This window comes from Filicampus tigris, chromosome 7 (assembly GCF_054856515.1).
Source record: "Filicampus tigris isolate MCC_2025a chromosome 7, RoL_Ftig_1.0, whole genome shotgun sequence".
Classification (NCBI taxonomy): domain Eukaryota; kingdom Metazoa; phylum Chordata; class Actinopteri; order Syngnathiformes; family Syngnathidae; genus Filicampus; species Filicampus tigris.
In genome coordinates, this window is record NC_141223.1 from 15,786,032 (window position 1) to 15,812,500 (window position 26,469).

The 26,469-nt window shown below is 44.3% G+C and overlaps 3 protein-coding genes across 10 annotated transcripts in view; 1 reads left to right on the forward strand and 2 right to left on the reverse strand.

The window, feature by feature from the left end:
• Positions 1–27: 27 nt before the first annotated feature.
• LOC147144890 (dicarboxylate carrier UCP2-like) lies at positions 28–8,369 on the forward strand. Of its 4 annotated transcripts, none has more exons than XM_086036862.1 (6): positions 28–367; positions 2,307–2,514; positions 4,312–4,515; positions 5,720–5,821; positions 5,998–6,278; positions 7,794–8,369. In XM_086036862.1, exons 1-6 carry the CDS (start codon positions 239–241, stop codon positions 7,851–7,853), a joined length of 984 nt encoding a protein of 327 aa, XP_085892988.1. In that variant the 5' UTR covers positions 28–238; the 3' UTR covers positions 7,854–8,369. The 4 variants fall into 4 exon arrangements, with proteins under 4 accessions (XP_085892988.1, XP_085892990.1, XP_085892987.1 ...); XM_086036864.1 differs by having other exon boundaries at positions 5,998–6,178; XM_086036861.1 differs by having other exon boundaries at positions 5,998–8,369.
• A 1,331-nt stretch (positions 8,370–9,700) lies between these two features.
• LOC147144891 (heterogeneous nuclear ribonucleoprotein L-like) lies at positions 9,701–19,897 on the reverse strand. Of its 3 annotated transcripts, none has more exons than XM_086036859.1 (14): positions 19,725–19,897; positions 17,677–17,792; positions 16,682–16,919; positions 16,522–16,609; positions 15,385–15,479; positions 15,223–15,295; positions 12,323–12,355; positions 11,831–11,902; positions 11,500–11,747; positions 11,297–11,418; positions 11,002–11,203; positions 10,867–10,918; positions 10,149–10,262; positions 9,701–10,056 (listed from the first exon to the last, which is right to left on the reverse strand). In XM_086036859.1, the coding sequence occupies exons 1-14, from the start codon at positions 19,800–19,802 to the stop codon at positions 9,998–10,000; spliced, it is 1,590 nt and encodes a 529-aa protein (XP_085892985.1). In that variant the 5' UTR covers positions 19,803–19,897; the 3' UTR covers positions 9,701–9,997. The 3 variants fall into 3 exon arrangements, with proteins under 3 accessions (XP_085892985.1, XP_085892984.1, XP_085892986.1); XM_086036858.1 differs by having other exon boundaries at positions 10,861–10,918; XM_086036860.1 differs by lacking the exon at positions 12,323–12,355 and having other exon boundaries at positions 10,861–10,918.
• Positions 19,898–20,583: 686 nt separating this feature from the next.
• srsf7a (serine and arginine rich splicing factor 7a) overlaps positions 20,584–26,469 on the reverse strand; it is a 7,274-nt gene continuing 1,388 nt past the window's right edge. The window contains exons 3-10 of one of the 3 annotated variants that reach the window (XR_015087500.1): positions 26,132–26,311; positions 25,948–26,040; positions 23,718–23,759; positions 23,583–23,627; positions 22,963–23,061; positions 22,142–22,306; positions 21,806–22,069; positions 20,584–21,222 (exon numbers count right to left, since the gene is read on the reverse strand). Coding sequence is in view for 1 of the 3 variants with exons in the window: in XM_086036078.1 (XP_085892204.1) it covers positions 21,171–21,222; positions 22,963–23,061; positions 23,583–23,627; positions 23,718–23,759; positions 25,948–26,040; positions 26,132–26,311 (511 nt within the window). In the remaining 2 variants the exon portion in view is untranslated. Of the gene's footprint in view, positions 21,223–21,805; positions 22,307–22,962; positions 23,062–23,582; positions 23,628–23,717; positions 23,760–25,947; positions 26,041–26,131; positions 26,312–26,469 lie in introns of all 3 variants that reach the window. The other 2 variants (XR_015087499.1, XM_086036078.1) reach the window with 2 other exon arrangements.

The window sequence follows — 26,469 nt, forward strand, 5'->3', positions numbered from 1 at the left end:
ACAAGCGCATACACGTGACTGACTGAGCCATCGGTCGCCTCCGCCGATCTTGTCTTTCTGGGAGGGCATGACGGTTTGCGGCTCGTGTAGGGCTGAAGGCGCCAGACCTGTACCCAACTAAGTCTTAAGGACTCACTTTTCCTCCGTGAAGTAGTTTCAATGTGGCTCCTGGTGGCGCACAGTTGTTTTTGTGCCTAAAGACAGGTTGGTCGTCAGCCAGACCTTTTCTTTTTTGACAATGGTCGGCGGAGGCGGTTCTGCCGATCTTAACCCATCAGTGCCCATCAAGATCTTTTCGGCCGGGGCAGCCGGCTGCGTGGCAGACCTGGTCACCTTCCCGCTGGACACAACCAAAGTTAGACTGCAGGTGAGTTGCAGACATGAAATGCTGTTGTTGTCTTTTTTTCATATTTACTTTATTCTTTAACCCTTTGTAATTCCACCTGGCAGTTTTACCTGAACAAAAGGTGCACCAAAGTAAATTTGATGCTGTACTTGAACCAAGCCCAATTATCAATTCACAAAAACAACTCACTGCGTGCTCATTATATCGTTCAAGAAGGCATTCAAATATAAAAATAATAATAAAGACTCACACAAGTTGATTGAATTTTCCGTCTGTTTCTTTCAATCTCTGAAGTTCAGGAATCTGACAAAAGCCAAGCTGGGCTGCTTTCCTTAACCTCGCGGGGCACTCGTGCCCGTCCATGACGGGCACAGTCAGAAAAGCCCGCCATCTAAAATGCAGCCCTCACATACTATATATACCATATTGCCCTAACAGAGGAATCTAATCAAAAATGTCGGTAGACTCCAATCTTCTCCCTCCGTGGCTTATCACTCCAAGTCTCAGGTCATCTTGGCGTCTCGAGCCCTTCCCTTGGCTGGCGGCTCCAGAGTCCCAAGGACTCAGCCCTGTGAAAACTCGAGGCCACACTCCCTCCACAAGCTTGTGTGTATATGCGTGTACAGATAAAAGTGCATAACAATTGTATATGAATGCCTGTTGGTGTGTGCGTGTCTGTGAGCTTACACAAGGCACAAAAAGTGTTCCTTCTCAGCCCTTATGTTGTAACAGCTTATGTGTAAAGATATTTAGCTAATTGTGTATGATGACCATAAATGTGTAAGGCCATTATCAAAAATGTGTAACACAATTACTATCTGATCCATGTACCACAAAATATACTGATTCACATAAAACCATGATTATCCATATGCAATACAATAATCACTCGGTTAACATATTGGCTAATATGATGTCCCCCATATCCTTCACAATAGGATATGGGGTGGTCAAAATATGGTTATTGTTACCAGGTTTGGGAACTGCACTCCTTCCTATGTTGTGCCGTGTATTTGTGTAGGGGTTGCGTGGTCTCTCCGATGTAGAGGTCATCACTAGTGATGGGCATTCAGTCCCAGGGACTGAACGGATGGACGCCCATTTTGTGGACGGACTCATTTGTGTCCCTGTAATCGTCGCTAACTGGGTCAAGTGCCGACTGACGTGTTGTGTTGTGTTTGTTTTAAAAAGCAAGACCACTGTTCTCTTCTGCGATACAACGGAGCTGCCTAAATGAAGTGCCTGCACAACACTTTTCATGTGCGTTTCCTGCAGTAACATTGCACAGGCATAGTCTGCACTCTGCCCTTTAGTGGTTCAACACATGTAAGACAATGGATTACGCCGCTGGATGCCCATTTCACTGACAACCCAATTCCACCCTAACCCAATTCAGGGTGTACCCCACCTACTGCCCTACAGCTGGGATGGGCTCCAGCACGCCCACGACCCTCGTGAGGATAAGCGGCTCAGGTGGATAATTCAGTTGTTTGGCCTCAGTAAGAGCCTTATGTGCGTCGGCGTCTTCCAATTTCTGAAAAAGTTGCATTTTCAGACAAGTAATGAGTCAACTTGTAAACATAAAAAAATAAATAGTAATAATAATAAGCCCTGGTCCAAAGACAGTTTCTCTAGCTAGCAGGAATAGTACCACCCAAAAACTGCCATTTTGGTTTGACATGGACCTTTGATGGTCATTTTGTCAATTACCAGGTTTTCTTTTGCGAACCCCTACAGATTTGGTGTAATTGTGACCTAATTCATCCATACATTCATTTTCTACGCATCTTATCCTATCCCAGCTAACTCAACGGACCACGCCGTCTCAAGGCACTGAGGCACATATAGAGACCATCACTGAATGGGAACTGAACCAATTCTTATCGACAACAAAGTCTATGCGTATCTGTTGGTGAAATTTGATGAAAATGTCAATGCAGTTACAGCATTCTCTCTTTAGATTCAAGGCGAATCCAAGCCCTTGGTGAGAGGCCAGAGGGCCATGTACAGAGGCGTGTCCGGCACCATCTTGACCATCCTAAGGACCGAGGGTGCCAGGGGCCTCTACAATGGACTGGTGGCCGGCCTGCACAGACAGATGTGCTTTGCCTCGGTGCGGGTGGGCCTGTACGACACCATGAAGCAGTTCTACAGCAGGGGCTCGGAGAGTAAGCGTGGCCGTTTGATGAAAAAAAAAAAAAAAAAAGGTGGTGGGACCTGTGGCAGGAATTTTTATTTCCCTGATGTCACCCTATAGTAGGGTTGTCAACTTTCTCACTCCCAAATAAGGGACAGGTGCACTGTGCCACGGTGGTGTGGGCATGATGTATGATTTTTTTTTTTCTTCAAATTTTCACATTAATGCTGAAACCACATTCACGAAAAAATGAAAAAAAATATGGACAGTGTTTTTCACAGGACAGCGACGATATGTCACCTCATATGAAACCTGATATGAAACCACAATTTGGCTCTTTTCATTAAAAAAAACGGTGTAAGAAATCTGAAATGTAAAAGAGGAGTGTCACTCACCAAATGTATTTTTTCTATGGATATTTCTGGCTGCTTTTGACTGCCTCCAGCAGTCGTCTATCATTTTGCGCAGAAAGAGAGAAGTCCTTACATGACAGGTGGAGTGATTGCCGCTTGTTCTGAGATTGACGCTTTATCTGATCTAGGATCTGTCATGTGTAGTAGAGAGAGTCTCCATTAGGAGCGCTGTAATGTGCTATCGCTGTTTAAGAACCAGCAATATTGTTCGAGCAAGTGTACAAGTAAAATACATTGAGCTGCCGAACCGTCTGTGTCCGTCGTTGTTGACAATCGATCGATCACCATTTTCCTAAACCTCTTTGGCACAGCAGTGCTTCTTGTCTTTACCATTTTGCAAATAATGTATTATAATTGGCCACGACCATTTGCTGTCTATAAGGGTTGCTTTGACCATGAATGCTTTTTGCTGAATGCTCATGAAACATTTTTAATCATCATTACGTTTTTAAAAAAAGGACTTTTAAGCATGACTCTTTCAGTACCGGACACATTTACACATACGTAAAAACCAAGTGACATGTGCGTTAACCATTATTGATTAAATTATATGAAAATGACCCATATGTATTTAAAACGGAAATTAGCCCAAACACATTTTTTTAAGAATGTGTTCTATGCAGGCCCACTAGTTGAAACACGGCATTCTGATTAATATTTCTTTTGTGGAATATGAGTTAAGCAGCAAAATCCAGCCGTTTTTAGCCATCTCCGGGGGCGGCCATTTTGTCACTTCTGTCGACTGAAAATGACATCACAATTGCTCGGGTAACAACCAATCACGGCTCAGCTGCAGAAAACAGGTGAGCCGCGATTGGTTACCTGAGCCCTGAGCATCTGTGACATCAGATGGTGCACCTAATAGAGGGCTTGGCAGAGTGATTTTAGAGTGCTCACAGCAATAGATTAACCAGTGGGAAAAGCATCCACACTACTTCCTGTTAGGGTTCTGCTGAGCGAACCACTTCCAAATATGGGCAAGCACCTACCGGAGCCGCATTGAACGCCAAGAAAACTGAGTGCAGTGTGAAAAGGCCTTTTAGTATTGTGGGCATCCCAGTTGAGTAGTGGTTAGCATGTCTGTTTCACTGCTGTGAGGTTCGGGGTTCAATTCTGGGCTTCCAGGAGCGTTTGCAGCTTCCTCTCATGTTCCAAAAACATGCGTGTTAGACTCTCAAAATTGTCGTCCTACTCCTCCGACTTCTTCTAGGTGTCAATGTGAGTGTTTCTTTTTATGTGCCTGGGTGAAAATAGACGGACCGGTTCGTTGCCTAGTCGAAATGCCCAGCTGTGGAGAATAGTATCGTTGAAAGTCGAGAATGGATGCACAATGACATCATCCGTCCGCGCTGCTGGTAATTCAAGCCCAAACGTTGACTTTTAACTGCTCTCATTGTTGTCTGCTGGTTTGCCAGACGCCGGCATCGTGGCGCGGTTGCTGGCAGGCTGCACCACGGGGGCCATGGCGGTGGCGGCGGCCCAACCCACCGACGTGGTGAAAGTCCGCTTCCAGGCGCAGGTGCGCCTGCCTCAGGGCGGCTCGGAGAACAGGTACAGCAACACTTTGGACGCCTACAGGACCATAGCCAGGGACGAGGGGGTCCGAGGCCTGTGGAAAGGTAAAGGTGGTCCCAAAAGAATAACAGGCTTTCCAGTAACAAGATTGCAAATCAATGCTGATGTTAAGACTTTTTGCTCAAGAGTACATGCTAGCTTTGTTAGCTGCTCTGCTAACTGATCAAGAAGAAATTTGATTACATGATGAAAGCCCAAAAATGTAAATATTCCTTTGTCTTTTTCTGATAATACGAATAACAGCAGCATCGCTTGCTCAGCAAAACAACTTGATGTAATTTCTGCTGAGTCATGCACCTCACTTTTTCCTCTCCATTCTAGATGGCCCAGAAGGTATTAGTGACAGGGTTGTATTTACTGTATGTTGAGGGACACAACATCTGAGCATAATTACAAGAGTAAAAAAAAATGTAAAAAAATGTTTTTTTGTTCGCGGCGATTCCGGATCAGCCTTCATTTATTTCTTTACCACATCAGTTTTTTTAAGTTATAATATAATGATAATGTGATTAAGGGTTATATAAATTAATTTGACGCATGGTAAAATGCATATTGTGCAAGCTTTTATTGGTCAAACTTAAAAACCCAAAATGGAAATATCTAAAAAAAAAAAAAAAATTTTAAACTGATGGGCTAGAAAAAAAAGGAAAGATATTTTTTTAAATCACAAATACCTTTAGGGACACATAAAGATGTCTCTAATTAAAACTTGCTGTTGACTAGAGTCACAATATTACGTTCATAATATATGCCTGTGATAAGGCAAAAATGTTTTAGCAAATTACAAGCAGCACACATCAACAAAAATTACCCTCCAAATATCATACTTATAACTTAGTATTTTAGCCCGAGAGGGGGCAACAGAAAAAAATTCAGAAGCGTACTGCTGCCACACTAGGAAAAAAAGAAATCTGTATCACATTATAATGTGATCAATTTCATGCTTAAACAGGATAAATTACATGTTAAATTTCATGTTATAATCTTATAAAGTTTTCAAGTTATAACGTGACAAGTTATCAAGTTACAATGTGATCATTTTCACTTGGCCAAATACTGTATACGGCCCATTGTCTAAAAAGATCTCATATTTAAAAAGAAGACACTCCTACCTACTAAGGCCATACTGTAGACTGAAGAACAAAGAGACATTATTTGTCGTTAAGTTATCAAGTTACAATGTGATGATTTTCACTTGGCAAAATACTGTAGACGGCTTGACCTCAACGTATATGCTTGGCTGCGCAGGCTGTCTGCCAAACATCGCTCGCAATGCCATCGTCAACTGCTGCGAGATGGTCACCTATGACATCATCAAAGAGCACATCCTGCAGTACAAGCTAATGACGGGCAAGTAGAAACTTGCGTACGTTTGTGTCACCAGAGCAGGCTGCTGCGAGTCACCTGACGCTAATGATTGCATGCGTGAAACAGTTGTATGTTTGTAGTCACAAGGCGTCCAGATGTTTAGTGCGAGTGTGATGGCAGCTTGGCCTATGCAATGTGTCCGCATGCCTCCCCTCCAGACAACATGCCGTGCCACTTCACGGCCGCCTTTGCTGCTGGCTTCTGCACCACGGTGGTGGCGTCTCCGGTGGACGTGATCAAAACGCGCTACATGAACTCGGTGCCGGGCCAGTATGGCGGCGCCATCAACTGCACCGTCACCATGCTGCTCAAAGAGGGGCTCACCGCCTTCTATAAGGGGTACATGCTGGATGAACTCAGTCACCGCCGTGGACGCTTACTGCCTATACCGAATCCAAGCATTTTCTTCTGCCGACGAGTATATTCATATTTTCAACGGGTAGGCTTGGAAAAGCTTGTTTGTGATATTCAATTTTGTAAACCACTGTCGATGGTGTCCTTGCATTGCTTTGGATTTGGGGTCAAGCCAGTTTTTGAGTGGAAGGTAAAGAATAGGCAAGTCTCGACTTGTCATATTGATTATAGGGCTGCACCTATTGAATATTTTGCTCTTTGGATATCCTGCTAAAAATTCTATCAAATAATAGGGTATTTAGATAAAAGTTCAAATACAGTTTTGCTTGGTAAAGAACAATTATGAATACTATAGACTGAGCATAGCAGCACGTTATTTTCCTTCTCTACAAACATTGATGAGATTTTACACAAATCTTTTTACTCTTTTGTCAAGTTCCGTCCTCCGTTCGTGACCTGCGTACCCTTCCGTCCTCGCCCCTCCGTCCTTATTCACAAAAATAATTGTCCTCTGACCCTGTCCGTCCTCGTCCTTTTCAAGCGCTTCTGTCCTGACATTCCGTCAGTCCGCACCCCCGCTCCCGCCGCAAAAAAAAAGCGTCTGTACACTCATACACCGGAGCCCGCCGAGGAACATCACGATAATATTTAAGATGACTTCATAAAGCAATATTATTGTGTTTCATTGCAAAACTTTGTCCTTGCCTAGTCCGTCTTTTTAAAAGACTTCTCGTCCTCCGACCGTCCGTCCACAAAATGGTTGGCCGTCCGGGACCGTTCCTGGGACGGAATGCCCATCTCTGGATTTTGGTCTATGAAACAAAGTAACGTCAGAACAACTGTAGCGATTTTGTCGGATTAAAACAAATCGCTTTAGTAAGCCTGATTTGTTAAAATGTGATCATTTGAGCTGCCGCTAAACGCTGACAACAAGTGAAAACAGTACAATAGAGTATCGGCGTAATTAAGTTGTTGTTGTTTTTAGCTCCCTTAATTAGCAACCGAACGTTATTTCAGGACGACGACGTGTTGTTGACGTCAGTAGCAACAGTTTGTGACAAACAAAATACGGAAGACGAGTCAAGTCAGCCGCTATGCCAAAACACAGTCCTGAGAGCAATTCAAAATATAAGCATAGCAAAGTGTTGACGTCCATATAATATTTAGTAAGGTAAGGTTCATTTTGAAATTGGCCTTCTCACCATGTTTGCGACGCGTTACTGTCATGTATAGCATGAACAATTGTAGCTGTGGTTGGCTTGACGACTTCTTCCTGACAGTGGACCTACGGAAGAAAAAATGCCTCCAATATGTTTGAACTGAGGGACTCGAATTACTCGACTCGTTTCGCCCCAAGGTGATTACGAGGTAGCGAAATGTCAGCACGTTGAAAGTTGGGACACGTTGAGGCACCTCACACTTACAGCGTATGTATCCATTATCCAAAAACTGCTTCTCCTCACAAGAGGATATTGAATAAGAGGTGCAACAATTCATCGATTAATCCACAACTAACTGATTAGCTGGCAGTGAATGAGTACAAATGTCACATCAGACGACCAAGAAATTAACAAATTTTTCCCCCTTTTTCCTTTTTTAGATTCATGGCCTCCTTCCTGCGCTTGGGCTTGTGGAACATCGTTATGTTCATGAGCTATGAGCAAATTAAAAGAGGCGCGGCAAGATTGCACAAGTCCTCGTTCTAACCTGTTTGGCAGGTTGTGGCTTTGTATCATAAAATGGTCTTAAGGAGAGCACAGCTCAAATTACACGCAACAAAAATATAACTCCATGAACTCAAAGGTCTAAAACTTTTTCCACATACACAATATCAGCATTTCTCTCAAATTTGTTCACAATGTTTTTTGGTTGTTTTTTTGAGGAGAACACCTCTCCACTGTGCCAGACGTCATCCAAAGTGAGCATTTGCCCACTCAAAATTGGTGCAAAAACAAAAGTGTTGCGTTTATATTTTTGTTGAGTGTAAGGTCAAGTACACATCACGGAAAGGGCACATGAAGGCGTTTGTCTCTGACCTCTCCTGGAGGCTTTTCATGCGACTCAGTCGTTGGCTTCGTGCTCTTCCATTCTTTCATTCTTGGCCTTTCAACTTTTCCTGTCTGTATAAATATTATTCTCATGCTGCCATTTTATTGCATTAAAATATATAAACATATTTACGGGTCCTTATTTCTGCGCCGGGTTTACATGGCAACCAATTTTCAGCGCTGGGAAAAAAAGTTTTGAGAAAAAGTCACCACGGTCAATAAAAAAATGTTATACAGTAATTTTGCCACCAAAATTCACATGCACATCTCCACTTTTGCCCACTTCCCTCTAAAAATATCAAAGCAATCGCCACTGTATTTTGGTGGTGATCGGTCGTGGTTTGCTAGCCTTGAGCCATGTTAAGGTTTTTTTTACATGCACATTAAACGTTTTAGACTGTCATCAAAGAAAAATGATCAAAGTAGTTTTAGAATTCGGGTAGTCCTCATGTTAAACAAAGGAGCGGTCCTTGTTCTTTTTGAGTCGGAGGAGTTAGGGCGAGAGTTACATCACATAAACAGCCCACTCTGCTATAGTGTCTATTTATATAGTGAGCACCTCTCAAATAGGGATGGGCGATACTAGTGATTTGGATTCGATCCGATACCAAGTAATACTGGACCCAAATATCATACCGCTCCGAAATCGACACTGGAAGTGATTTTTTTTTTTTTTTTTCACAAAGCTGCAAACAAAGCCACATGCACTGCCACTGCGCTCACACATCAGCTGAACCAAACTACAAACTCATTTGTTACCACTTCCATGTCATCTTGTCAACAGTGACATGCCTACGAGACGTGGGCCTTCATCGTTCTTCAATCAAACCCGTTTACAAACTTCTGGTGGGCGGGACCAGAGCCAGCAATCGGTTTCCGCCAAGGTAAAAAGCTTTTTGCCCTTGGCAACTCATCGAAAACAACAATTCTGATTGGATAATACAACCTTCTAAATTATAGATTAATACATTGTATATATGAATTAATTGCAAATAGCGATACTTTAGCTTGAGGATCGGTACTTAAAAATTGAGTACTCTGAATCGGAATATCACTATTTTATCGATCCACACGTCACTACCATCGAAGGTAAAACATGTTGCGCGTTTTGACTCATTTCATAGCTGCCGACATCAAGTGATGACAGACACCGGCTGACTCATCTGATTAGCGTCGATGTGCGGTCGAGGGAGGCGGGGCGCCCGTGCATAACCGCTCACTGACACAATGACATCCAAATGATATCCTGTGATTGACAGCAGCAGTGACAAACAATGACAAGTTAACAAGATTGAGTCATTCATTAAAATCTACTTTTGACTTTTATGTTATTTGAACAACAATGTCCAATATATCAGTAATCATGAACCCTGTTTGTTTTATCTTATAGGGTATGATGTAAATTATTTGTTGAATTTATTCTCTGGACTTTAAATCACTTGGCAGCAACGCACTTCACTCTCAGCCACACAATGACTTTTTATTTTCTTACAACAAAACGATGACATAATGCTGAACCCACAAAGGGGTAATTGCAACAAAAGTGTCCAAATAAAAGCTCCCATGGAACAGCGTGAAAAGTACGCCGTCATTACTAAAATCAATCATCTCTCACATCATGAGCAGAAAGCAAAATTTAAAAAAAAAAAAAAAAAAAAAAACGACAACTGCCAACCTGAACATTGTTACTGTGACACTTAAATAAAACATTTGCCATCCTCGCACAAGCTGCACCACCTTGAAACCCGAAGCGCCTTCAGTTGGTATGCTGAACGGTGGAGAAGCACAGCTTGAGGGTGTAAGGGTAAGGACCGGCTGAAAAATGGAAGAGTCAGGAATTAGTGAAAAGTACTGACTAATTGGCTAACATCAGTTACATGTGGGGGGGGGGTTAGCGTGCCACATACTTGCATTCTTCATCTGGTAGTGGTTCATCAAGGCCAGAGCTTCCATGGCATCGTTGATGGATTCCCACTCCAGCAAGCCCGAAGCGCTACGGTCGCTCGGAGCAGCAGTGCCGCCTGGTGGAGGAAACAAGAAGAAAAAAAAAATACTGTTGTAAGAAACTCCATGGGATTTGGTGAGTGAATGACCTACTAAATTTGCCCAAAAAAAAAAAAAAAAAAAAATTCGGAAAAGCTACACAAATTTTTTTTCTTTAAAAGTTATTCGCTATTCCCCCCCTCCCCATTTGAAGCACTAATAAAGCGTTAGGCCGAGCGCAAAACAGCAAACAGGTTGTGTTCCGAGTTTTCCCAGTAAATTTGAGATAGGTTCCAGGAAGAAAAAAAAAAAAGGGGGCAAATTCGCAAATGCCCAACTTCAACCATGCAAGGGTTCACTGTAATTTAGCAATGCTTGCTTGGCATATCTGCCTTCCTGGTGTCACCAAATTGCCCAGTCCGTTTTCTCCTGTGTAGCCCTTCAATCTGCCTGAAACAAGTGACAGGCCCCTAACATGGCATAGAGAAAGAAATATATATACATATATAGTTTTAGTAAATTAAAAAAAAAAAAAAATCTTTGTAATTTAGTACATTTAAAAAGACAAATCTTTCAAGAGTGGCCAACTATGAAAATCCACAATTAATAATCAGAACAACAATGACGACATCTTACTCTTGCCTGTGAACATTTTGAGGTTGGCGGGGCACTTGACGCCGATGTCCTCACAGATCTGTCATGAAAAAGGACAGCCGAATTGAGCCGACTTCTTCAACATGGTGGTGGTGTTGTTGTTGTTGTTGTTTTGGCCCTTACCTGGGAGAATATCTCAGGCGTGACATCGGGCTGGGCGTTGAAGAAGTGCAGCACGTTGCTGGGGTGCTGGATGCGGTTCTTGGCCGCCTGCTCGGGCGACGTGAAGCGGTTGTTCCTGGAACCGTGGAAGTCCTTGAAACTGCTCGAGCCGTCCTCCAGCTCGTAGCACTGGCCCGGCACGATGGCCTGCTGCTTGGAGACGCTGCGTCCGTGGAAACGGAGGGTGGAGTCATACGGCATTGTTTCGCATGACTTACGACGCGATGGCTTCTTGCCTAATCGAGCGTCCACTCACCACAAGTTGAGCTTCTGTGCGAACAGGAAGTTGTTGTTGAGATGCGTGATGGCGCGGTCCACGGCGTAACAGTCGCCCATCTCCACCATGGCGGCACCCGGTTTGCTCTTCATAAATTTCACCTGTGAGGTTACATTGGAGCGCGTACATTAAATACTGTGCAAATCGGCGACATCATACGTGTGCAGTAGATATGAACCGACCCGCTCCACATTGCCATAGAGGCAGAATATGTTGAAGACGCGATCGGCGTTCATCTTGGCAGGTTCCAGTCCGTACACCATGACCACCGGCGAGTCCGCGTGGGCGCCGTACTCGCCGGGAGGTGGCGGCGGGGGGCCGTAGCTGGGCTGGTAGCTTCTACCGCCGCGGCCCCTCATCGGCGGTCCCATGCGGCGGTTCTCGTAGGGCGAGGAGCCGTAGCTCTCGTCGTAGCCGTGGTAACCGCCACCTGTTAGGTAACGAGAGCGACAACGCCGCCGCTTAGGGGGACGGCACGGCGCCTTACGATTACATTCACCATTATTGTCTTACTGTACTCCGGGGGGTGGTCGCCCAGTAGGGCCGGCTGACGCTGACGCTTGTTGGGGTTGCCGCTCATGTCGTCTTGGGAGGAGAAAACAAAATATTACGCCATGGGACAGCCCCGGGGTGGTGGACAAACTTAATACATACCAACACAGAACAACACTCGCACACTACAAGCAGTGTTATTAGAAGAAAAAAAAAAAAAAAAAAAAAGTGACATGCCTTGGTAAACACAGCCCGAGGATCAAGAATTCCCCGTCTCATGTAAATATGAGCCACCGCTCACCCCAGCGCCTCTACCGCAGGGTGTACCAATGTTAGAGTGACAAGACATTACAATTTTTTTTTTTTTGGGACGGTCCCCTTTAGAAAAGGAGGGTAGACATAGCATTCATGGTGGAGGAGGCACACAGACGGGTTGAAGTTGTATGCGGGAGTGAGTTCAAACTGTCAATCAAGGGCAAGACAATTACTATACTTTGGAGAAAGAAAACACACCTGCGTTGCTCCCATTGCCATCCACGTCGCCATCTGCACGGGTACACAATAATCACACACATTCAGAGAGGCGGCCATGTTACACGCTCACAATGTCAGCACAGTGGGTGGGAGAGGACTTAAGTCAAAAGTGGCAGTAAAGCAGTGTGGCGAAAGCCTGGAGGAGGCCCTCGCTTCCAGCACCTCGCCTACAAGCTTGACACGTGGCGTCAAGAGAAAGGGGGCATTCTGATGGCGTTCCGGAGAGTGTACAAAAAAGTGAGGTGTGGCCATGTTGGGTGCTGAGGAGGCTTCTCGTGTTACTTACTGCATGCGCACACACAGAGGAAGGAAGGCTGCAGTGGCTGCACCACTCCACTTATCATTTCATCGCACACCCATAGCCTCTTTAGCGGCGGGAGATAGAAACAACCGGCCACCTCGGCGCCTTAACGAGCGCCGCCCGGTCCCATTTTCAGGCAGCTCCCCCTTTTCGTTCCCTTTTTGGAACAGTCCGCTTAAGGAGGGACGCAGGCCGGGCCCCCGAGGCAACATGGCCTCACGCGGGAGGACTTAGCCAGCTTCTAGACTCTGAAAGATGGGAGACAAAGCATCGATACAAGGAGGCATGTAGAGAAGGACAAGGCTGAGTCAGCAGAAATGGGCCTGCATGTTCTGTTCTGGTGTTGTCAGCAGTGTCTTCATCAGTCGGCTCTCCGTGCTTGGATCAGTTGCGGTGTGTGGTGGTGTTGGCGCATCAGTGTGGCCTTTTTGTCTGTTTTGGGTGGGTGTGTTGTCCTCTCTGGTGTCAGCCTCCTTTTTGGGGGGGTGGTGGTGGTGGTGGTGATGGATGACGATGATGATTGGAGGTGGTGGCGGTGGCGGGGGGTGTGGTGTCGAAGCTTTTTGGAGCACCCCGGTGTGTCTGGGACCAAGCGTAGCTCGGCGCCTTCAAGACATGTGCGCTGCCGTCGCGCTCCGGAGCGGAGCAGCGAGTGAGGGCAAATAAAGTCGTTACAGAGTCTTGACTGAGGGGGTGTGAGAGGGGTTGTGTCCTCTGTGGAGAACACAAGGTGGCGGCCGTGATGTCGGCGTGTGTCTGCCGCTCCCTTTCTGTGACTTTAGCGCGTTTGTGCTAGAGTGTTAACTGTAGGGGATCAGTTGTGTTTCCAGAGGGAAAAAAAAAAAAAAAAAAAAAAAAGACTCAAAGGAGGGGGAAAAAAATGTTAAAAGATTGAAGTGCACATTTGACAAGCTGCGGCTGTGTGCACAAGAATGCAGACGCAAAGTGGTTTATAAGACTACACATTATGAGAGCGCAACACTACAACATATGGTTCTATAACCAGCATGTATAACCACGTATAACCAGCAAAAAGCATGCATGTCAAAATTTGGACTTTTTCTTTCCAAACCTAAAACACAGGGAGATTTATTATATCTTCAAAAATAAGAAAAGCCACACTAAATTTGAAATAGTGGAACCTCTCAAGCCCACCGGCCCAAAAACTTTGAACCGCCATTTCACGACCTGGCATGAGAGTTGCTCAGCGAAGAAAAAAGGACTATCCGTGCGCGAAACAAGAATTTACAATCGTCTGAAAAGTTTTCTTCTTTTTACTCAAAATACGCACAAAAAAAAAAAAGCTTTGCGTTTTAATCAAAAAACTGCAATGCAAGAAATTTGAAACTTGATCACAATTTTCATGGAAAAGGCATCTAAAGCAGTGAGACTCAAGAGCTTGGTTCAAGCGATAAACACCGACCGCTGCTTTCTGCTGTTACGGTTCACTACAGCGATCAGATTTTCAGAATGACCTATTGCGGTTGAAATTCAGAGGATTTGAACAATTTTAAGTTAAGGTCTGTAAACGATAAATCGATTGAGCTGAACGATTAATTACATTTGCAACATAATCAGGATTTGAGATGATATATATTGAATTTTGTAATCTGAATTATGTCGTGGTGAACGCTTACCAAACTGCACATCACAATGTTTAATAAATATACCTGCAATTGTAGAAGATAGTGTTTTTCATATTAATGCTTAATTTGCTTTTACCTGAGTATTCTAAAATGCATAACAGATCTGACATTTTTTGTTGTAATAAAGTTTCATTGTTGAAAAGTACATTAGAAAAAGGGCCTTGAGGGGGAAAAAAATCAAATCGCAATCACAATTTTAGGGGGGGAAAATGCAATTAGATTTTCTATGATTGTTCAGCCCTAATCAGAATGTTATTGAATAATTTGATAATCAAATATTGAATCGATTAATAGTTGCAACTCTATTAGGAATCAAAGCTGCCATTTTTTAAATGAAGATTTCAGCCTACCATGCAAGTGTATTTTAATGTTGGTTTATTGGTACTTGGGAGGTTCTACTTGAAACCAGTAACTTAAGCAACACTCACGTTAACATCGTTGAGGCTGGCCGGACAGAACAAGCGATGCCAAAACACCAGTTACATTCCCGCGACAAAGCGTTGCTGACATTCCCGCCACACAGTCGCAGGCTAATTGTGGGTTTAAACCAGGAGTCTTCGATCCTGTTCCTCGAGGGCCGGTGTCCTGCCTGTTTTCCATCTCTCCCTGCTACAGATATTCACCAAAGGTCTGCAGAAGCTGGATAACGATCCTGATCACTTGAATCAGGTGTGTGTTACAGCAGGGCCAGGTGGAACACAGGCAGGACACCGGCCCTCGAGGAACAGGATTGAAGACCCCTGGTTTAAACTCAGCCGATAGCACAACAGCGTTTTGTTTCGAAGATATGGATGTGCCCTCTGCTGTGTAACCACATCACATGGCGACTACTTGTGTGACGTTGACATTGTGATGCATGTGTTTGTTTGTACCAAGCAAGTTTTTGTAAACATAATCGGAGTGGGTGTGTGTACGTGTGTGTGCGGTGTTACCTGGTCCACCCAAATTAGGATTCGTATAGTCCCAAGTGTCCTGATCATTCTTGAACACATTCAACCGAGCGGGCTGAGGGAACAAAGCCCAATGGCACGTTAGACAACCAGCTTTTTTTTTTTAAGGACATATTCTTGGAGTGAGGGGTCCACCGGGTGTACCTTGGCGTATTCGATCTTCAGCGTGCAGCATCCAGAGTAGATGTCGGCTCCATTGAGAGACGCTTTGGCTCGCTGGGCGCTTTGCACCGAGTCAAATGTAACACTGATGTTAAGGTGTCAAATTGTCCTACAAGTGTGATGATATTGGAGGCATCCCAAGGCTTCCCCAAGTCCAACAATGACGAGTGGGGACATTTTGGAAACAGATAGATGGAACAGGTCATTTGGAAATGAGGTTAAACATTTTTTTTTAATGTAAATGTGTATGAAAAATTAAGCGTTAAAATGATTCGTTCGAACAGTTATTAGTCATTCCTTTGCTTATAATTCAACCACTATTAAAGAATAAAAATGAAAATTATGTTAAATGTTCCTTTTCGTATATCATTGCTGTCATCACAGTTGCTCAGAGCTCAGGTTTTGACCAATCACAGCTCGCCTGTTTTCTGAAGCTGAGCTGGTCGTTACTTGAGCATCTGTGATGTCATTTTCAGTTGATAGAAGTGACAAAATGGCCGCCCCGTGATGGCACAAAACGGATGGATTTCACGGCTTAACTGCTTAATATTCCACAAACACAATATTAATCAGAATGCTGTATTTTCACTAGTGGGCCTGCAAAGAACATATGTTTGGGTTGACTTCGCCTTTAAAGTAAAATAAATCAATATAGAGGTGTACGTTTCATCGTTTAGACTATCTTAATGTATGGCTTGACTGTAGTAATTAAGACGACAGCCAATGTCCCTGTAACCAATCTAAAGCGTTAATAGTTTCCTCTCTTCGATAACTTAATTTTTTTTTTTCTTTTAAATGTGAAGATTCTGCTCAATAGCGATATGGAAAAAATGTTTTCGTGTTTATTATGCTGTATATAAAGCACCATATAAGAAAAATACATACATACAATGACCAGTTTCAAGAGGGAAAATGAAAATTACTACAATGAACATTAGTTTCTAGTTAATACAAATACTCTATGGGCTGATGCATACTTCGCCCGGCCGTGGTCTAAAACGTTTGCTTGCACTTCTGTGTCAACAATTACCACCTTCTTGATTCAAAATAAGTAATCTAGATGGTGATATTATGTAAATTGCCTGCACATTCATATGCTAGTTAACTGTCTGGAAGGATATTCCACCATAGCTTGCACACCGTTCTTCCTAAAGATGACAATTCTGTGGACAGGGCCACAGTTGTTGCAGATGGTGTAGAGTACCTCCTGTACAGAAAAGCAATGTTATCTGCTATAGAGGGAGCAGAGGTTCTGCTCAATCTTTTGTGACTCACTCACCGTGGTAATGGGATAGATGGGGTTCATGATGGTGAGCAGCAGTATGTTGTTGACGCTCCTCGAGTCGTCAGAGTCACCTGGCCTTGATATCTTCTGGCTAGTGGAGTAGTTGATGAAGGCCGGGTGGCTGGCGATGTACACCTGGTTGTCGGCGGCGTAGGTCACCGCCGTGGACGAGCCATTCATGTCCTCATACTCCACCAGCGCCTGACGCTTCTTGGGCATCAGCACTACGTAGCTTATAAAATGAGAGGAGTGGCAACATGTCTTTGAATATCAGTGGCAGGTTTGTACAGAAAATTTAGCTGCATCAACGCAGAATTTCCAACAGCCTGGGGCGAACACTTCGGTTCTCCCGGAATCGTTCAGGTTTTAAAATGCTGGTGCCACATTTTGATTCCTTATCTGTCTCGCGGAGGAAGCCGCCCAAAACAAACAAAGTACCAATAGTGTGTGTGCCGAAGCAAATCGACAGACACGAAAAGGATGAGAATGCCCTCCCTATATAAACAAAATTGTATTGTATTGTATTATGCATTGTTTTAATCAAAATTTAAAGAAAGTCAAGTCAATAATTTGGATTCATGTTACGTTTGTGGAATATTAAGCAGCAAAATCTACCCTTTTTATCCATCTCAGGGAGCGGCTGTTATGTCGACAGTAACTAAGACAATGTCGACAAAATGGTCACCTCAGAGAAAGAAAAACTTTCTGCATTCATATTTCATAACTGCAATATTAATCAGAATGCCATGTTTAGACTAGTGGACATATTACTGTAAGGATTTTTTTTTTTTATTACTTGGATCGCCCTTTAGGCTGCCACTTTTAATCTACTACAAATATTGTACATTTTTTTTGCAATATGGTGAAAATTTTGAGGATACAGTATAACTTCGGATAGCAGACAGTGGATAGGCTAGGTAACCAGATAAATCACATTTCCTAAATAAAAACAACAGACATTTTAATTAATTAATCCATGGTTTCTTCACCTGATGGTTCCAAACTCTTGCAGGGCCTCCATCAGGTCTGACTCCGTAACACCATCTACCAGGCCTCGGACATGAACCACAATGGACGGAAGGGTCTTGTGGGGATCTTCGTAGCCCTATCGCAGAAATGGATAGTTGGCATGAGTCAAGATTGCACACTTTAAGGCCCTGATAGACCAAACCGACGTCGGAGGTTGTGAAGCGTCGTGGAGTCTGAATGCGCCGTCGCTTTGTGGTAGTGGCCACCGCCGTAAGCGTCGTAACTCGTCTGTAAGCATCTTGGGGGCGGTTACGCATGTTGAATCGGCATCGCCAGTCGTGACATTTGGTCACTCTGATCGTCTGTTAGCTCGTAAAACAGCGCTCAGAGCACTAACGGGAAGTGCCAAATGCGGAAAAAGTGAGCACGCCTAAGGCTAGGTTCACACCGCAGGCAAATGCGACCCAGATCAGATTTTTTTGCCCATATGCGACCTGTATATGATTTTTTTTAATGACCGTCTGAACGGCTCAATCCCGATTTTTTTCAAATGCGACCTGCGTCGCTTTCGTATGTGGTCCTAGATGGGATACGTATCCGATCTTTTTCAATGTGTTCGCGGTCTAAACAGCCAGGTCGCATCTATCCGACATTGACGTCATCCGGAGCCCAAAACGTGCTGCACGCAGGCGGAGGGAGACTGCTGGCAGCGGGGGGGATCGAATCTGTAAAGTTGTTTAGAGTAACACTATTGACTTTATATTTTATTTGCATGTATTCCCACTTGAAACATGAAGCATAAAGTGGACATTTATGGCAATCGTAGTAATTCAGCCACGGCTCAGATGGATTCATTTTTTACGCACGGTTGTGACGTGACGTCGTCGTTAGTGATGTCTACATGAAATCAAATGTTAAAGCGTCGCCTCGTGATCTTCCCCAAATACTGTGTTTATTTCTACCTCCTGTCTAATCACTTGATTGTATAAATGCCGAGACACGCTGGACCACATTTACTTCCACAAACACAACGTCGGGACTCGGGAGTGACGTTGTCTCTTCTTCTGCACATGCGCATTACTTTGGCGACGCATGTGTTCATACAGCAAGCATGACCCAGGTCGCATTTATAATGTAATATGAACGCTTACGCAAAAAAAAAAAAAAAAATCTGATTTTTGGGGGAAAAAATCCGACTTGAGCATTAAGACCTGCAGTGTGAACCTAGCCTTAGTGTCACAGAATACATGCGTGCCAAATGTTGCCAATAGACTTCGAACCTCCACAAAATAACTCGATCTTAAGTTTGATTTCAAAGAGACAGAGGTGAATGTGATTTCTCAAATCCTGAGCCGCGAGTAGGCCGGGGTTCACATGTCACATTGATCACATCGTCGCCATATTGAACCGGCATGGACTGCTCGAGTGTCCACGATGTATGTACGGGTGTTTAAAACGTGCTGTTTTCGTTTTAAATTTAATATTTTTACATGACTTCACTTACAAACATGAGGCGTCATGTTTGACCTAACCTTGAGACTGTTTACCTAACCGGGAGCCTAGGTTATCTTATTCTAATATCGGTGGGGCCTACTATTTAAACCGCCTATCTCGAAGTAAATTCAGAAAATATTGTACGATGAAAAAAAATAAACAAAGTATGTATATTGGAAAAACTGGAGTGGAATTAGCATTGTAACAAACGTTGCAAGTCATGTAAAATAGAGGCTAAGTAGTTAGCTGTTAGCATACCGGAGAGCTAAAGCTTACGAAGCTACCGGCCCGAGAACAAAGCCGAGCTCGAGGTAGGCCCAGCGGGGACAAACGCCCGAAATGCCGCCATTTCTCCGTACATATCACGGAATACTGGGCAATTTGGGATCAAACTAAATCATTTGCATCGATACGCAGACATTTTTAGGATAGTATAATTACGAATGGAATTAAAAAGGCAACAATTTAAGACGTTCCGTGCGAAGCTGCGTTCGTATTTTAGCAGCTGTCGCGCTAGCATTGCTCACGTTGTGCAAGCAATCACAATCTCATATGCATTCAACAACCTGCTCACCGTTGACATTCCGTCAGTTTTCTGTCTTTTGGTCGCCCTACCGTCCTCGCTATAATATCGACTCGCCGCGGTTGCCATGTTTTGCCGGTTTAAAAAGGATGGCGGCTAATTGCCGAGGCTATGAAATGGACGAGCAACTGCTGGTGAAACGAGCTTCTCGTCTTCCGACACGCCCCCAGTCCCGCATTGTCATGTCTGATAGGCGGACGCGAGTGTCAATCTCATGTCATTCGGGCCGCAGCCAATACAAAGTCAAGCCTCCGAAGCGTCTCATCGTAATGGATTTACCATGAATTGATCAGTTTTATTTTACACAGCTGTTTTTGCCATTAATTCTCAAATTTCACCCAAATATACAAATTGTATACCTGTCAGGTGGCTTAAACACAAATGACATTTCTGGTAAACATGGTGCACTGCACAATTACGTCGATTTTGAGGAAATTGCGTCAAACATACTGTTATTGTCGGATCATACATGCACGGTCGACCCGATTGTCCAAATGTCCAATTTTGTAGTTGGTTTAGTTTTTTGCAAATACGCATTTCAGTAATTTACAGTTGTTGAATCCCTGACTGTGGGTCGGGCTTTCGCGTCAGTCTTCTCTGAACTGTAGAGGCAAGGCAGCTTTGTTTATGTAGCACATTTCACACACGAGAACTCAAATGGGATTCGCTCATGTTTTGTCTAGAAAAGCACACTGCCCGTGTTGACCAGGTCTACTACATAACGCGACTGCGCATGCGCAGTCGTCATTTTGGTATTGTAAATTTATCTACTGTATTCGGTTTGGACAACATGGTGTTCAAATGTCAACAATGAATATCACGTATCGTAAAATACCAATAGGCCATGGAGTTATGTTGGAGAAATTTATTTAAAAATAAAACTGCTACTGTCTTAATAGAAGCAGGAACTACTGTTAAAGCAGCCTTCCAAAAATCACACAAAAACCAAAAAAGAAAACCATCCAAAACCAATTTTAAAATCATACACAGGAACAAACTGAACCCAAAGAGCGTGATATCTATTTTGCAGATGGGGGGTAGGGTAGGGGTGTTGTGCAGCACAGAAATGTAATTTATGAAGGAATGCAGGTCAGGATCATCTGTTTCACTTATGAACGATTGCAGGCAAGGATCATCTGCTTCATTTATGAAGGAATGCAGGCCAGGAACATCTGCTTCATGGATGGTTCAAAGTATGTTAAATACAAAGGACTCAAAGTGTTTGAAAGAGTTAAAAGTCCACTACAATATTTAGCTTGAACCAACGACAACAAAGGGACCCGATTTACAAGGGGAGAATGTCCTCTCAACATGCATATTGTTTATGGAAGAAATTAAATGCGACCTGACATGGAAAACAACGTGGAGGCTGTTGTAAAAGTGGACGGGGGTAGGAAGCAGGATGGGGGAGGGCGTTGCGTTAGTCTTGTTCTTCACTCAGTTGGCGGCTGGTGTTGGACTTCGGTTTTGACTTGCCGAACGGGAACGACTGAAACAGAAACACAGACGTCTCAGTTTGCTGTAGGGGAGAATTGAAGACCGAAGACAACCGCCCTCACCCGACAACACATACACTCACACAGCTTGGCGAACAACAACTTGTGAGGAATAACTTGCTGCGTTTAACAGGTTACTGTCCCAGGGCTAAAACAATGAAGGAATGGCATCGCCAGTGCAAAGCAAAACCAGTCTGTCACAACTAAAAAGTAGGCGACAGCTTGAGGCTGTGAGGATAAAATTGTAGCACTACCCTTCAACAGCCACGCGAGAGTCCATGGGGAGGGAGGGAGGGAAGAAGGACAACCTGTCTGGCTGACCTGCAGCAAATATGGCTTCAGATGAAAGGGTTTCTGTCCACGTTGTAACACACGCGTTCCTCCGAGACAACACTCACTCACAGCACTCGCGAGCATGCTCATTCTCAACTTTTTACTCTGTCACCACCCACGTCCCCAATATACATCAAGCCTGTGCATTTGCTTTGACCATAAATAAGAGCTTGTCATGAGAGGAAGGGGGTGTAGATAGAGAGGATGGGGTGGGGGAATAAATGGGGGGGGGGTTGTTGTTACCTTTGGAGACACTGGCAGAAACAACAAGTACAGAGAAGCGAAGGATGAAAGCACTGAAGGACGGATGACTATGCTCTTGTAGACTGATCTCTGGTCAGCTCGCTCTCATTTTCAGAAGCTAAGACAGAGGCCGCCGAGCTCTGGTAGGTAGGTAGTAGGGGGTCTGGTAGGTAGGTAGGTAATGGATTTTAAATGGTCGAACTCTGAATTGTTCGTGTCGGCGCTCTGGTAGATCTGCCGGCTGGCTGGCGGCCTTGGGTGACTCTAGGAGAACAATTGTAAGAGTGCACGGGCTGATCTCGTCTGAGCGTGTGCGTCGGTCGGACAGACGGTCACCCATTCACTGTGCGGGGGGAGGTTCTCGCTGTCTAACGCCAGGCGAAGGCTGATCTCAGGTCAGCGCTTAGTCACCCTCCCGCAGGATGTACACACCGCCAGCTGGCAGACCCTGGGCCTGGGATCAGCTGTAGTGTCAGCGCAGTGCGCAGCTCCCAGCTCACACTTTAAAGAAAATATGAAAAATAAACAAAACTGTGTGGCAAAGATGCTCAAATCTAGCTGCAGCTCTGTATTTAAATTTGTCTAGCCACACTCAGGCCAGGAATCCCCAATTCAAAGCACGTAAGATATTTAAATTAAATTTAAATGAACCAAAATTAATTTTCTGACAAGAATTTGGCGAAACTAGAGAACAACAGTTGACACGCTCTTCGGCTTCAAGGAAGACTCAATTTAATAGTTGAGACAAACATGATCATCTTTCCTTATTTGGCCCTACACCTGGCACAAGCTCCTCCTTGCAGTCCTCTACTCCCCTGCCACGTCAACATGGCTGACAGCAGAGGCGGAAGATTCAGAAGGGTCAGCGTGGTGGGCTCGGGTCCCTGGTCGCTCGACTCAACGTGGACGACGATGGCGAAACACGGCCAGTTTGGATGGAAGACCTGGTCAACACGCTTGCCTGAAGCTGTGACTACCTGGACGACTGACCCTCTCCTAGAACTCTACAGCTGTGAATCCAGCTACGATATGAAAGAATCGTCTAGAACCACCTGGTGCTTCTTCCTGCCAAGTGTTACTTGCCGGAATGGGCGGGACTAAATGCTAGAATGCTACTACATGGCCATTATGCAAAAAACAAGAGATTGGTTGCTTACCTGTTCCTCTTGTGATTGGCCGACGGGGATCGAGAGCGGGAACGGGAGGCGGAGCGCCCTCTTGGTGCAGACCTGGACCGAGAACGGGACCTGGAGCGACTGAGGAAGAAAAAGAAAGACAAATTTAATATTTGACCTCCACAATATATTGTCCTTTATCAGTTAACTTAAGAAAATTAAAATTGACCCCCCCCCAAAAAGTTGATTTTATGCCAATGTCTTTTTTTATGAGTGGGGTTGTCAAATTTGTCTTGTGTTGTAGTGAGTTAAAAACAACAACAAAAAAGACAACAATTGGCCGATTCTGATCAATTTTAAAAGAGTCAACCAATATTAGGCAGGCCCTAATACACTATAGCGAGGCTTTTGCTCCCACAATGCAGATTAACTCATTCACTGCCAGACATATTCAGACCCTTTTTTACCTTAAAGTTTGATTTTTAAAAAAAAAATACAAATAAAAGTTCCTGGGATTGAATGGCAGGACTGTGAAAAGACAAATAAATTAATCAATGGAAGTGAATGAGTTAAGTGGCCACTTTGCAAGAACACAAGCTTAGCAAAATGTTAATCGGGCAGTCAAGTCAAGCTGTCATGTTCAAAATTTGAAAGCATCCTACCTTCTCATTGGAGTCCTGGACTTAGAGCGGGCGGGAGAGCCAGACCTGATGTTATTGCAAAGACAAGGAGGTTGAATAATCACAGATGTGGTCAAAGAACACTGAAACTTTCATGACCTGATGACACTGTCTTACCTGCTTCTGCGCCTGGAGTATGATGGAGAGCGACGACGGCTCCTGGAAAGGAAGGGAGGGGAGGGAGAGGAATTTGGATGATCATATCACACTGAGAAAAATATCCTTACAGGGTCCTACATTAAGCTTTTTGGGTGGCCACCATGAGCCATGTTGTGGTTGCCCTGCCAGAATCGGCACTGGCTCTGTATGTTTCAATGATTATTTCATATTGAGCATCTTTATACTGTATTATTTAAACCTTTAACAAAATACAGTACTACCTTTGTGTAAGTACTACTTCCAACTTTGAGTTGACCGACGCACTTACATTGTGCCCTAGAGCTGGGAAGTATGACGAAATATACCGTACACACAATAGGAGAGAAGTGGCACTGTGAAGGAGTGGCTCCGACAGGCGCTGCGGGGAGACCAGTCACCAACCTAAACCCGCGCTCACATTCGCACACCCGCACTTCAAACCTGTTTTCCACGTGTCCTATTCCCATTTGTCTGTCCGCATATATTTTGGTGGTCAGCCATCGCGGTGGTCTTGGGGGCACACGAGATGTGCACACCGTCAAATCAGCTTCCACGCCACAGTCCCCGTGTTCCACAAATTTTTCTCCAGTATCCGCCCATCCCTCCCAACGCCCCACTGTCAAAACGAGCGCCGCTGTTATTTCCGGGTTTTGTAGAATCATGAGCGCGATGCCAGAATGATTTCATTGGGACGATCAGGTAACGACCAAACACAGCTCGGCTTCAGAAAACAAGTCAGCCGTGATTGGCCGTTACCTGAGCCCTGAGTAGTTGTGATGTCATTTTCAGTCGACAGAGGGGACAAAATGGCCACCCCTTTAAGTAGGGATGCGCAACAATTATTGGACTGATAACTATCTGCCCGATACTGGGGAAAAAAATATGGCACTTGTATTGGTCTGATAATGCAAATTTGGCTGATGTTCAAGCCGATATTGAAAGCCGGATCGAATACACTCACAAACAGCCTAAGTCTTCTCAACTCTAAAAATATTATAAACATTGAAACTTGGGGTAAAATATTTCATGAGCGCACGGTCCCAATCAGCTCCCTGGGCGGTCACCCAACCCGATAGCCGTGGAACCGAATCTGCTTCTAGGGCTGCCGGAGAAGGATGACGACCAACGCCTTTTACTTTTGAACTGTACTTTTACCTTCGTTGCTGGGAACTGTAATCGTGAGGACTTAATCAACACTGGATTACAGTAGAAATTGACAAGTTCTAGCAGATGAAACCGCGCGCAAACGACGGAGCCACCATCAATTGTTATCAGGTCTGGCAGGCGCCGTATGTGGCATACGGCAAAGTAAACAAAAGAGGGCAAGCCAATATTGACCGCACTTTCAACATCCTGGACGAAATAGCTGACCAGCGAGAGCGCTTTCGATTGTTGTCGGGTCTGGCACGCGGAGGCGGCAATGTAAAGAACTATAGAGATATATTGCTGAGCTAAAAGCTAACAGTGAGGAAAAGTGGTTCAGGCAATGAATGAATGACACTGTAGTGTGTCCTATTGTACTTGTTGAAATACAAACGGCCACAGCTCAAAGTGCAGGTACGATGCGTGATATCTATCTTTTGTTTTCATTTTGGTGCTTGTAGATGTCTTCACATAGGCCTGTCACTAGATTAACTTTTCGTCTGATGAGAAAATAAATAACACGCTAATTTTGGACTGTATGTTGTCACTGACCACTTGTTATGTCCTCCGGCTCCACTACATTAAGAAGTGGGATTGAAATGTTTTTATTCTTTTAAGATGCAACAACAGATATATTTGTAATATAAAAATAATAATAAATGTGTTATCAATATCGGTCACACAAAGTGGGAAATCACCGGTTGAATTTTTGATGTCGTGCATCACTGCCATTAAGTAGCTCAGTATGAGGAATCTAAGCTCTAAGGCAGTGATTCTCAGCCAGTGTGCCGTGAGAAGTTTTGAGGTCTGTCGTGGAAAATTATCCAAAGTCAATTATTTTGACAAAAAAAAAAAAAAATTCCTTTAACTTTTCTTTGGGTTAATTTATCTATGCCAACCACGTATAGTAACAGGCACAGTTACATAATTAACCTTTTCATATACTTTTTGTGAATCAGTTTGCTGTGAATTTCTCTCCAAAGTGAAAGATCTGCCTTGGCTCAATAAATGCTGATAAACGCTAGCCTAAGGTCAATCAGGTATAATTTCACTGAACCCGTCTTACCGGCTGCGGCTATGGCTGCGAGAGTGAGAACGGGATCGGTAGCGGCGTCCACGGGATCGGGACCTGGAGCGTGACCGAGAGCGTGATCGAGACCTGTAGCAGAAGACACCATTTGAGTTAGAAAACAATTTTGGTGGGATTTCTGCTGGAACTTGAACATGCTGCAAAGCGTGCGTCCCATCACCTGCTACGGCGGCCCCCTCCTCGCTTGCTGAAGCGGTAGCAGTCATAGGCATAATGGCCGCGGTCACCACACTGGTAGCAGCGGTCATTCGGGTCGAACTGACGTCGACTGGGACGTCCACGGCCCTTTCTGGACATGCCTGTCGACATCTCCACACGTACACGTGAGCCACACAAGAGCCTGGGCACAGCAAACAGCCCATTAGCACAAGATTCAACTCACTCACGCACGCACATTTCCACCATGTGAAATTTATAAAAGCAAACTCCATACTTGAGCAGGAAACCTGTAATGTGTGTAGTAACATTCACTCAGGTGGTATTTTCACATATCATACC